Source organism: Solanum verrucosum, unplaced genomic scaffold (genome assembly GCF_900185275.1).
Source record: "Solanum verrucosum unplaced genomic scaffold, falcon-dt-bn FXZP01000276.1, whole genome shotgun sequence".
Classification (NCBI taxonomy): Eukaryota; Viridiplantae; Streptophyta; class Magnoliopsida; order Solanales; family Solanaceae; genus Solanum; species Solanum verrucosum.
In genome coordinates, this window is record NW_026019946.1 from 537979 (window position 1) to 550913 (window position 12935).

At 36.3% G+C, this 12935-nt stretch overlaps 1 protein-coding gene across 1 annotated transcript; it reads right to left on the minus strand.

Moving 5' to 3' along the window:
• Nucleotides 1-2963: 2963 nt before the first annotated feature.
• Nucleotides 2964-3623, minus strand: LOC125810177 (agamous-like MADS-box protein AGL90). The gene has a single exon (XM_049489707.1). It carries the CDS (start codon nt 3621-3623, stop codon nt 2964-2966), a length of 660 nt encoding a protein of 219 aa, XP_049345664.1.
• Between the last annotated feature and the right edge of the window lie 9312 nt (nt 3624-12935).

A 12935-nucleotide genomic window follows, 5' to 3' on the forward strand; every position in this document is an offset into this window, starting at 1 on the left:
GTCTATAGTAATTGTTCAAGGATAGAAGCTTGTAAACATGAATTGAACTAGATATTTGTATATTTGATGGATCATGACTAGTAGAGTTAAAGTTGAGCCTTTATGATGAATTAAGACTAGAATCACTTGGTAATGAAGAATGTGATTAGAATGCCTTGAAATCTAGGTACAATTGATGATTGCAAGGAGTAAAGCTTGTAGTCATGAATGTTGAATCACTAAGGCTTTGAGATTAAAGTTAATGTGATGAATAGAAGTTTAATAGGTAGAATTGTGGTGAAAGTCCTAGACTCACCTAACCTACCTTATAAATGCTTGAATGTATAAAGTGATAGAGTCACTTGAACATGGATTGATTGTCAAGGACATCCTTCCATGAGACATGAATGTTAAGCAAAGCTTAATAGTAAATCTTGGGGTGTATGCTTGGCTCCAAGTGGATATTGACAATGAGATGGAGTGTCACACAAGACAGGGTCCCGGTTCCAAGTTGAAAGGAGAACCACACCTAGTTGATGTGAGGACTATCTAAGTTAAAGGGGGAACTCTTACATATTAGAGTGTTGGTTTTCCCAAAGTTAGGTCTCATGAGATGGAAGCCTTCACCTAGTGGTGCTAGGGTTGCAATCTCCGTATCCAATGAACTAAGACTTACTTAAAGGAGTAACGCATAGTGTTCAAAAGCATAAATGGACTTCGACATGCTTAAGGAAGTATCTCATAGGGTCCATCTTATTAATGAACTTAGACATGCTTAAAGAAGTATCTCATAGGGTTCAACCTAATAATGAACTAAGATGTGCTTAAGGAAGTACCTCATAGTGTTCTAAGGTTTAAAGAGAGGGACTAGTTTCCAACCAAGAAGTATGAGTATGAGGACCTAAGGTGGTACTTGGCATGAATAGTATTATGGGATGCTATTCATGCATTGCACAAGTATGACTTAAGGTTATTCAAGAAAGTGTTCTCTTGTGTGATGTATCTTGAGATAGAATTGTGCTATAGTTGCCTTCCTTGTTATAATTGACTAAAGGTGAGAGATTCTCTTGGTTATGAGTTAAGCTAATAATGAGACCAAATAAATAGTAATTATGAATATAGTGACTTCAAGGTTATGCTTAGTGTGAATGGTAATATGGGATGCCATTCATGCATTGCACAAGCGTGCTTTGAGGTTACTTCAAAGTAGTCCTATCATGGTATAAATGACTAAGAGTTGAATAATGCTTATATGATGCTTATATTGGAGACTTTACTTGTGATTATGATATAGTCTTTTATGCTCATAGTTTATGTTTCATGAAGTATTTGATTATGCTTATGACGTATGTCTCTTATTGACTAATCCTTATGTGTGCTCTTATGATCATTGTGCTAGCTAACATATTTAGTACATTATGTACTAACGCATACTTTGCCTACATTCTAATCAAATGTAGGGTTTGGAGACTTGAGTTCTATTCTCGGAGGATAGGTTTCTAAGGAGCAAGGAGTTGAAGATTTCGTGAGTCTCATAGCTTAGATGACAAACCCACTATTTCATTTATGTCTTTTATTTTCATGTCATGAGACTATTGTATGGGCTGTGTCCCAAATATTTTGATTAAAGTTGAGTTTAGATGGTTTGAGACAAAGTGTAGTAAGACTTCCGCTTGCTTTTTAATAAAAATAAAAGGGGACTTCAATTAAATGGATAAAGTTTTTAAATTTTCCGTACATTTCTATTATCTTATGTTCATGATATGCTAAGGGCTTGTATGAGGCTTTTCAGAGTGTTGTATGCCGTGTCACATCTAGGGGATACTCCTGGGTCGTGACAATATTAATCACATATCACATAATTTGAAGGGTCCTATCTACGTCACATGCTCAATACAAAATCATGACAATTTAAAATACACAAAAATTTAATTTTTAAAATATTGAAATCATATTGTGAAGGTTCTAAACTGTCACAAACTGATACTAAAAACCCTCCACAAATTTAAAAGTCATTTTAAGGGGAGCGTCGTGGAGATTTACTAAAATCGCTGCAAATATGCTCGTGACAAGGGTAATTGTAGCAGTTTTAGAAACTGCCACATTTTAATTTGTGGAATCCCTAAATCGCCATAAATTGAAAAAATAACCCCCATAAATTGAGCATTTTTTGTAGTGGTTGTCTATTACTATTAATAACACAAATGGATGGTTGGCACAACAAGATTACAAGGTATAACCATAAAACATACCATTAGCCTAAAAATACCCTATGAGTCGATCCCCAAATAATGCCCTTAATCTTTTCTCTACTATACCAATTGACTTTAAACATAAAATATCACTCAAAATTGGAGAAATCCCCCGTGGGAATCCCTGCCCGTTCATATCGTGTCACAGTCAATTCTTATCTTTTTCCAATCACCATTCCTCCCCCACAAAAAGATCATGAAATCCAATTTATTCATTAATTCCAAAAGACTAAGAAAAATAGGAAAAATCTAATAATTATGGGATGATGAATACATATACATTGTAAATTAAGAAAAACTAATTATATATCGATTATTCATCAGGTATGCATTGATTATATACTATAGACAAAATTTGTGATTTTGGGAAGTTTATTAAGTTTAAGGCTTTTCTTTGATGGATTTGAATAGGATACAGTATATAGGTAGAGATTCCTAAATGTTATCACATGAAGTATCTTTTGTATCAAATAACATACGTTGCTAAACTTAAGAGAAATAAAATATTAACGGCTAAAATAAGATTCAACTTAGTCCAAAATTTTGATAAAAATAACTTATTAACCGAACCATATTAGTTCATTTTTCCAACAAAATAGAATAACGTTCATAAACGATTGAAATAAAAAGTACAATAACATGAAATGGAAAGAAAAATGCAACAAATTAAGACACACACTATGGAAAAAGAACATGAAGAAACAATGATAGAACATTATAATTATTACATTGTCAATCGAGGTCCTTGGAATGTCCATCATCTTCAACATTGACGTCATTACCTTCTTTTGGTCCAGGCTCTATACCGCTTCCATCCCCTAATGTAGCTAAAGTCAGAATAAACCACGGGTCATTGAATGACTCTTCCATTGGACTTGCTGATAAGGTAATATTTTCTTTGTTGGTTGGAGGATTTGGAGACTGGTTTAGTTCTTTCTTTCTTACATTAAGTTTAGCCATTTTTGCAGCAAACACCTTTAACAAACCTTTCATTTCTCTAGCATCAAGTTCATCAATACTTTTTCCCTCCACTAGTTGGTTGAAGAGGATTTCAATTTCCTTTGCCTCATTCATTTTCTCTAATTTGCTAATTTGTTCTTCTTTCTTATCAACTTTCTTTTGAAGATAGTCTTCATGTGTGACCAACTTTTCATGCCTTTTGAACTCAATAAAACTTAAATACCTCTTCAAGATATCCTGAGCCAGACTTGTGGATTTCCAAGTAATGGGTTGGATTTTTCCTGACCTAAAAATAATTATGGCGACTTCTACATCACACAAAATAGAAAGCTCTTCTGCTTTCTTGAACAAACTTGTTTCTCTTCTATCTAAGATGGAGTTTCTCACATTTTCACTATAGTTCCTAGTATCTCTGAGCCTTTTTGTAGCCATATTGGATACTCGAACAAAAGAAATACTTTCTTTTGGAGTAGAATATATAAAACTTGAAGAGATGTGTGGCTTTTATAGTTGTCAAACAAGAATTGTCAATGCATTCAAATTAAGAACTTTCATAATTTAGGTTCCAAACTTTAAATAATTTGATTAGTGTAATCTGATTTGAAGGAAATTATAAAAAAATTTCCTTAAAAGATGAAAATTGTTAATATTCAAATTGAAATTGGACAGGTCATATTCCATGATTATTTTTGGAGATAGAAAATAAAATAATTAACTTTTTACACAGGCATATTTGGTAGAAAATGTTTATTGAAAATATACTATACAAAAGACGTTAGTATATCCTTAGAAAACATTTTTGCATCAACTTTCAATATTTCTATAGATAAAAACGTTTACGTCAAGCATGGCGTAGGAAAATATATGAGTACTTATGATTAATTATAATATTTTTTCGTTAAAGATTGACAATAATATACCGATTGAAGTAAGTTTTTAAGATATGGGATGAGAATTACTAAAGAAGAATGATTCTTTTTCACAAATAAAAAGTGTGATGACTCAAAATCTTAAGGCGTGATGGCACTTGCACTATAGCATTGGTAGGTAAGCCAACCCTCCACCAAAATTAAATTCAAACTATCACACATAAATAATAACATTAGCAAAATCATGTCTTAAAACTCAAAGCTTTCATAGATATAATATAAGTGTGAAGGTAAGAAATATACCCAAAATTTAGTGTAACACCTCGCTAATTGAAGGAGCTAGAATTAGAAAGAACCACTTTTGGAAAGTATGAAAATAAATTTGGCAAGAGTTATGTTAAGTATGAGTTTCGGGACAAGAGTTATGTTAGGTATCAGTACATGATGAGTTAGGTGTGCCATAAGATATAGAATGAAAGGTCTTTGAATTATCTCTCCAATGCCGCCAAGTTTGCTAATTTTCAAGCTCGTATGAGAGAGATATGTCCGTTCAAAGTTAGGGATGTCTAGAAAAGGAAAGATAACCGGATTTTAAAGGGGTATTTTGGTCTTTTCGATACCCAATTAATTTAATTTGGTTTTAGTAATTAAAGTGGGGTCTAAACATAATTGGTTCAGCTTACACAATTGCAAAATCACGCTAGGGTTTTTAGAGAAAGAACTCAAGAGGAGATAGGCGAAGAAAAGGTCTAGATTCGTCGAGTTCTTGAGGAATTGATTAAGGATTTCACCAAGGATTTGATCCTAAGAGGTATGTGAGCTTACACAGTGTTCGGTTCATTCACCCACGCGCCAACGATGCTTATTCTGCGTGAATTCGCCCTAAAAAGTTGAATGTTTGAATGTTCTTAATGCATGTTCTTGAATTGCTTTCATTCTTGAATTTGGGATGATATTGAGGAGTTTCCTGATAATGTTCTTATTAGAGTTGTTTGAGTTAGATTCTTGTTTATATATTTTTGGTATCTGATTCAAAAGAGAAATTGAGAAAAAAATCAAAATTAATTGAATTAAGATCAGAGAACGAGTTGGAAAATTCGTCAGATTTGACAGGGGGGAAGCTGGCGCGGTGCGACCCTAATGCGCCAGGGCGCCGCGCCAGCAGTGCACCAAAAATGGCTCTCTGAACTTTGGGGCTGGCCCGGCGCGCCAGCAGTGCTCCAGGGTCGTCCGCCCTAACCACTTTTTCGTCGTTTAGCCCGTTTGAGTCCTTCTAAAGTGTACTATCACTTCCTATCAATTCTAACTACTCTGAATGACTTCTAACATCTAGAAATCATCCAGAAACATGATTCATAACCTCAAATCCATAAACTCAAATTCAAGGAAAGTTAGGAGTCAAGTCTGGAGAGTTCTTTCAAGAAGTCTTTTGCAAATGTTTTAAACTTGTTTTAAGACTTGAGTTTTGTGTTAAGTAAGAGTAAAAAATGGAGTTCATTTCTTAAAAAGAGTATATGGGAACTAAGTATTCCCAAAGAATAAATGTTTCCACATTTAAATAAGAGAGGAAACATTGATTTCGAAGAGAGCCTTTGATCTAGTTTTTGAGTTATTATCTCAAACCACAGAAAGAGTTTTGTTTTTAAACATATAAGCTGAGTATATTTTGGAACTAGTATTGAGCACCGATGCGGGGACGAATTCATAACAACTCAATGTCTCCATAAACCATGTAGCCAACATGGGTAGAATGGGTCATACTTTTTAGATTATTCTTCAATGCTTTTTAGCATAAACTAGTGGATCCACTTAACTGAGGCGTTCTATATAGCGGCAAGATATAGGATAGTTCTAACAGCATGGGCAAGACCGTGTATCATCACATAGCTCATAGTGATGGTTGTTGGTTATAGAATCTCCCAAACAGAGTTTATTTTTGTATTTTTATATACAACTGAGATATTATTGTATTTTCCAATACTTTGAGATGTTATCTATTGTTTTAAATGCTTTATATGAACTACACCTTTACTATTGTTTTTTTCTACATTGAGTTGAGTTAGGCATGAGTTGAGTAAAGCTGAGGTAAGTATTTCTTTCAGATTATAGTCAAGCTTACGTTTTGTTTAGAATTCCCCTCATATGCTCGTACATTCAATGTACTAATGTTATTTGGCCTACATCGTTTTATGATGTAGATACAGGTAACCAGGTTCAACATCCAGCGCTTCGTTGATCAAGTTGAGCACTCAAAGTTAGTCAGTGAGCCTCATTGCTTTCCAGATGATCCCTTTTTATATTGTTTTAGTATTTCAGTTGTTAGGATTATCAGGGGCTTGTCCCGACATCCCTCATAGTTTTATAAGCAATTACAAGGGTTCGCTTGGGGCCAGCAATTGTTCTCGAGTGCCAGTCCCGTCCAGGGTGTAGGCTCGAGGCATGACAAACTTGGTATTAGAGCACATAATTCAAGAGTCTTATGGATTCTATGAAGTCATGTCTATAGAATCCTAGTTATCGATATGAAGCACGCCACATCTATAATTAGGAGGTCGCAACATTTAGGAACTATCTCACTTCTTTCATATTCATTTCGTGCGATAGAGCTAATCTCTATAAAGTTTCCTTCTAACTCCTCCTTGCGCGTGTCTTTCAGATCATGCCTATGCAAAGAGCTATCTGAGGTCGTCCTGCTAGGAGCAACGTTGAGGAGCAAGGGGTACCTAATGCACCAGAAGTGCAACCCCAAGGGGAGGTTCACCAATACTAAGTTCAGAGAGGCTATCAGAATGTTAAGTCAAACTATGACCAATCAAGCTAGACAGAGAGAGAACCAAAAGGAAGTAACTGATACTTCAAGGATCCGTGAGTTTCTAAGGATGAATCCTTCAAGCTTCACTAGTTCAAGTGTCATTGAGGATCAGGAAAATTTTGTAGAGGAACTATAGAAAGTGTTTGAGGTTATGCACGTTGTCGGCACTGAGAGAGTGGAACTAGTTGCCTATCAAGTGAAGAGTGTTGCTAGGACTTGGTTTGACCAGTGGAAGAAGGGTAGAGTTGAGGGTGCACCGATTTTGAGTTGGGCTAAGTTTGAGGAAGCCTTCTTGGGCAATTTCTTTTCCCGTGAACTAAGAGAATCTAAGACACAAGAATTCCTTACCCTTAAACACAAACCTACGAGTGTTCATGAGTACAGTTTGAAGTTCACCCAACTTTCCCGATATGCTCCGGAAATGGTTGCTGATATAAGGAGCAGGATGAGTCTGTTTGTTATTGGGTTGTCACGTCTGTCAAGTAAGGATGACAAGTCAGCTATGCTAATAGGGGACATGGACATAACGAGATTCATGGTTTATGTGCAACAGGTTCAGGAAGAGAAGCTGAGGGATATAGAAGAATTTAGAAACGAGAAAGCTAAGATAGGAAATGAGTTCGAGCAACAAAAGAATAATGTGAACCGGTCTTCTTTCCAATAAAAATAAAAGGGACATGCTCCATCATCTGCTAGTGGACCTGCACCAAGGAATAAAGGTGAGTACAATAGTCAGAATTTCAGAGCTAGACCTGCTTAGTCGCAGGGTAGTATGGCACAAGGAGGTAATTGGTCTCCTACATGTGCTAACTATGGTAGGAACCACCCAGGTGTTTCTCGCGATGGCTCCACTGGTTGTTTCAAGTGTGGTCAAGAGGGTCACTTCATGAAAGAGTGCCCTAAGAACATGCAAGGTAATGGGAATTGGGGCAATAGAGCCTAATCTTTTTCAGTTGCTCTATCAGATAGGGCTGCGCCTAGAGGAGCTACTTCAGGGACAGGCGGAGGAGCAAACCGTTTATCCGTTATCACTAGTCTCCAAGAGCAACAAAATTCTCCAGATGTTGTCACTGGTATGATCAAAGTCTTTACTTTTGGTGTTTATGCTTTGCTAGATCCTGGAGCGAGTCTATCTTTTGTGACTCCTTATGTTGCGATGATTTTGATGCTCTTCCTGAGAAACTTATTGAGCCCTTTAATGTTTCTTCACATGTTGGTGAGTCTATTTTAGCTGAGAGAGTCTATCGTGATTGTACTATTTCCGTCAAACACAAGAGCACCATGGCTAATTTAGTTGAGTTAGACATGGTAGATTTTGATGTCATTCTAGGTATGGATTGACTTCATGTCTGTTATGCCTCAGTTGATTGTAGAACTCGAGTTGTTAAGTTCCAGTATCCTAATGAGCCAGTCTTTGAGTGGAGGAGTAGTTCAACAGTGCCTAAGGGTCATTTTATTTCGTACCTTAAAACGAGAAAGTTAGTTTCCAAGGGTTGTGTCTATCACTTAGTCTGAGTTAATGATTCTAGTGTTGAGACACTTCCTATTCAGTAAGTTCTAGTCGTGAGTGGGTTTCTAGAGGTCTTTCCAAACGATCAACCAGAGTCCCTCCTGAGAGAGAAATAGATTTCAGTATTAATCTTCTTTTTGATACTCGTCCTATATCTATTTCTCCATATAAGATGGCGTGAGAAAAGTCAAAAAGAATTAAAAGAGCATTTGAAAGATTTTCTTGAGAAGGGCTTTATTCGACCAAGTGTCTCACCTTGGGGCGCTCCCATCTTATTTGTGAGAAAGAAGGATTGTACCCTTAGAATGTGTATATATTACTGTCAATTGAACAAGGTTACTATCAAGAATAAGTATCCTCTTCTAAGAATTGATGATCTATTCGATCAACTTTAGGGTGCCACTTGTTTTTCCAAGATAGACCTTAGATCTGGCTATCATCAGTTGAGAGTAAAGAAAGTGATATTCCAAAGACATCTTTCAGAACTCGCTATGGTCACTATGAGGTCCTAGTTATGTCCTTTGGTTTTGACCAATGCTCCTGCAACATTCATGGACTTATGAATAGAGTATTCAAGCCTTATTTAGATATGTTTGTTATAGTATTCATTGATGACATTCTAATTTATTTGAGGAGTGAGGAAGATCATGCTAGTCATCTCAAAATAGCTCTCCAAACTCTAAATGATAAGGAGTTATATGCTAAGTTTTCTAAGTGTGAGTTTTGGCTTGAGTCTATGGAATTCTTAGGCCATATTGTTTTCGGTGATGGGATTTGAGTTGATACTTAGAAAATAAAGGCAGTGCAGAATTTGCCTAGACCCACATCTCCAACTAATATTAGTAGTTTCTTAGGATTGGCTAGATATTATAGAAGGTTCGTCACTCAGAAAACAGTGAATTCCAATATTGACCTTACCTTGGGGTAAGCAAGGCTTTGCCGTATATTGTGGTGCGTCTAGAGTTGGTTTGGGTTGTGTGTTAATGCAGAATGGTAAAGTTATAACTTATGCCTCTAGACAACTGAAAGTTCACGAGAAAAAATTATCCAACCCAAGATCTAGTGTTGGATGTCGTAGTATTTGCTTTGAAAATATGGGGTCATTATCTTCATAGTGTTCATATGGATGTGTTCACCGACCATAAGAGTCTTCAGTATGTATTCAGTCAGAAAGACCTTAATCTCAGATAGAGAAGGTAGTTAGAGTTACTCAAGTATTATGACATGAGTATTCTCTATCACCCAGGTAAGGCTAATGTTGTTGCTGATGCCTTAAGTAGGTTGTCTATGGGTAGTACCGCCCATGTTGAGGAAGGAAATAGAGAGTTAGCGAAATATGTCCACAGACTTGCACGATTAAGAGTTCGACTAATTGATTACATAGAAGAAGGAGTGGTGGTGATGACTAGGGTTGAATCATCATTAGTGTCTGAAGTAAAAGAGAAACAAGACCAACATCCTATTTTGCTTAAATTGAAGGAAAATGTTCATAAGCAAAAAGTGATGGCTTTTGAACAAGGGGGAGATGGTGTATTAAGGTATCAAGGTAGGTTGTGTGTACCAGGGGTGGATGAACTCCAAGAGAGGATCATAGAGGAAGCTCATAGCTCCAGATATTCCATTCATCCGAGTTCCACAAATTTGTATTGTGACTTTAGAGAAGTATGTTGGTGGAATAGTATGGAGAAGGTTATTGCTGAGTTCGTTGCTAAATGCCCCGAATTGTCAACAAGTTAAAGTAGAGCACCAAAGTCCCGGTGGTATGGCTCATAATATAAAACTCCCATAATGGACTGGGAGATGATTAATAAGGATTTCATTACTGGATTTCTGCAGTCTCGCAGGCAACGTGATTCTACTTGGGTGATTATTGATAGAATGAGTAAATCATCCCACTTTTTGCCAGTAAAGACTACCCATTTAACAGAGGATTATTCCAAGTTATACATTCAAGAGCTAGTAAGACTTTATGAAGTCCAATTTCGATGATATCAGATGGAGATGCAACAATTTACTATACAGATATGGAAATCTTTTCAGAAAGGTTTGGGTTAAAAGGTGAAATTCAGTACTGTTTTTCATCCTCAGACAGATGGTCAAGTGGAGCGCACTATTCAGACTTTAAAATATATGTTGAGGGCCTGTGTGATTTATTTCAAAGGTAATTTGGATGATAATCTACCTCTCATTGAGTTTGCTTATAACAATAGTTATCATTTTAGAATACAAATGGCTCCTTATGAAGCTCTTTATGGGAGAAGATGCAGATCTCCAATTGGATGGTTTGAGGTTGGTGAAGTTGGGTTGATAGGACCATACCTAGTTCACAAGCTATAGAGAAGGTGAAATTTATTCAAGGAAGGTTGAAAACAATGCATAGTCGTCAAAAATCCTACACTGATGTTAGGAGAATGGACTTAGAGTTTGAAGTAAATGATTGGGTATACTTGAAAGTTTCACCCATGAAGGGCGTTATGATATTTGGTAAGAAGGGGAAGCTTAGTCCCCGGTATATTGGCCCTTACAGAATATCCAAAAGGATTAGTAATATAGCTTATGAGTTGGAGCTACCGCAAGAGCTAGCAAAGTTCATCTAGTGCTTCACATCTCTATGTTGAAAAAGTGTATGTGAGATCCTTCACTAATTATACCAATGGAAGGTATTGGTATTAAAGATAACTTATCCTATGAGGAGATTCCGGTTCAGATTCTAGATCGCCAAGTTTGCAAGTTGAGGACCAAGGAAGTAGCATCAGTCAAAGTTCTGTGGAGAAATCAGTTTGTTGAGGAAGCTACATGGGAAGTTGAGGAGGACATGAAGAATAGATATCCACATCTCTTTGATTCGGGAGACATTCCAGATCAATTTACTAATTCTCTTCTTAGTACTCTTTAATTGATATACTGAATGTGTTAGATTTGCTTGTTGGGTGTTTGAGTTGAATGCTAGATGTTACACCTTTAGTCTACTTAGAATGATCTCCTAGGAGGACTAATGTTCCCAAGGGGGAGATATTGTAACACCTCGCTAATCGAAGGAGCTAAAATTAGAAAGAACCATTTTTGGAAAGTATGAAAATCTGAAATTTGGCGAGAGTTATGTTAAGTATGAGTTTTGGGTCAATTTCAAACGACCATAACTCTCTGTACAAGATGAGTTAGGTTTGCCATAAGATATAGAATGAAAGGTTTTTGAATTATCTTCCAAGGCCGTCGAGTTTGCTAATTTTTGAGCTCGTATGAGGGAGATATGCCCGTTCGAAGTTGGGGATGTCTAGAAATAGAGAGATAACCAGATTTTAAGGGCTATTTTGGTCTTTTCTAGACCCAATTAATTTAATTCGTTTTCAGTGATTAAATTGGGGTCTAATCTAAATTAGTTCAGTTTACACAATTGCAAAATCACGCTAGGGTTTTTAAAGAAAGAACTCAAGAGGAGAAAGGAGAAGAAAAGGTCTAGATTCGTCGATTTGTTGAGGAATTGATTGCGGATTTCACCAAGGGTTTGATCCTACGAGGTATGTGAGTTCACACAGCATTGGGTTCGCTCACCTACGCACCAAGCATGTTTATTTATGCGTGAATTAGTCCTCAAAAGTTGAATGTTTGAATGTTCTTGATTCATGTTCTTGAATTGCTTCCGTTCTTGAATTTGGGATGATATTGAGCAGTTTCTTGAGATTATAGTGTTGTTATTAGAGTTGTTTGAGTTAGATTCTTGTGTATATGTTTGGGTATCTGAATCTAAAGAGAAATTGAGAAAAAGAATCGAAATTAATCAAATTTAGATCAGAAAATGAGTTGGAAAATTTGTCAGATTTGACTGGAGGGAAGTTGGGGCGGTGCGCCAGGGTCGTTCGCCCCAACATATTTTTCATCGTTTATCCCGTTGAGTCCTTCTAAAGTGTACTAACACTTCTTATCGATTCTAATTACTCTAAATGACTTCTAAACATCTAGAAATCATCCAGAAACATGAATCATAACCTTGAATCCATAAATTCAAATTTAAGGAAAGTTAAGAGTCAAGTCTAGAGAGTTCTTACAAAAAGTCTTTTGCAAATGTTTTAAACTTGTTTTAAGACTTGAGTTAAGTAAGAGTAAGAAATGGAGTTCATTTCTTCAAAAGAGTATATGGGAACTAAGTATTCCCAAAGAATAAATGTTTTCACATTTAAACAAGAAAGAAAACACAGATTTTTAAGAAAGCCTTTGAGCTAGTTTTTGAGTAATTATCTCAAACCACAGAAAGAGTTTTGTTTTTAAACATATGAGCTGAGTATATATTGAGAGTAGTATTGAGCACCGATGTGGGGACGTGTTCATAACAACCCAATGTCTCCATAAACCATGTAGCCAACGTGGGTAGAAAGGGTCATACTTTTTAGATGATTCCTTAATGCTTTTTAGCATAGACTAGTGGATCCACTTAGTTGAAGCGTTCTATATCCCGGCAAGTTATAGGACAGTTTTGGCTGCATTTTATGTTCCAGAGGATGATCAGGTTCAGAATGAAGAGGTAGTCCAAGTCAGGCTCCATCCGGGTTTGTTGT

Excerpts from the sequence above, each read along its gene's own strand:
- LOC125810177 (XM_049489707.1), bottom strand. The coding sequence starts at position 3,623 with ATGGCTACAAAAAGGCTCAGAGATACTAGGAACTATAGTGAAAATGTG.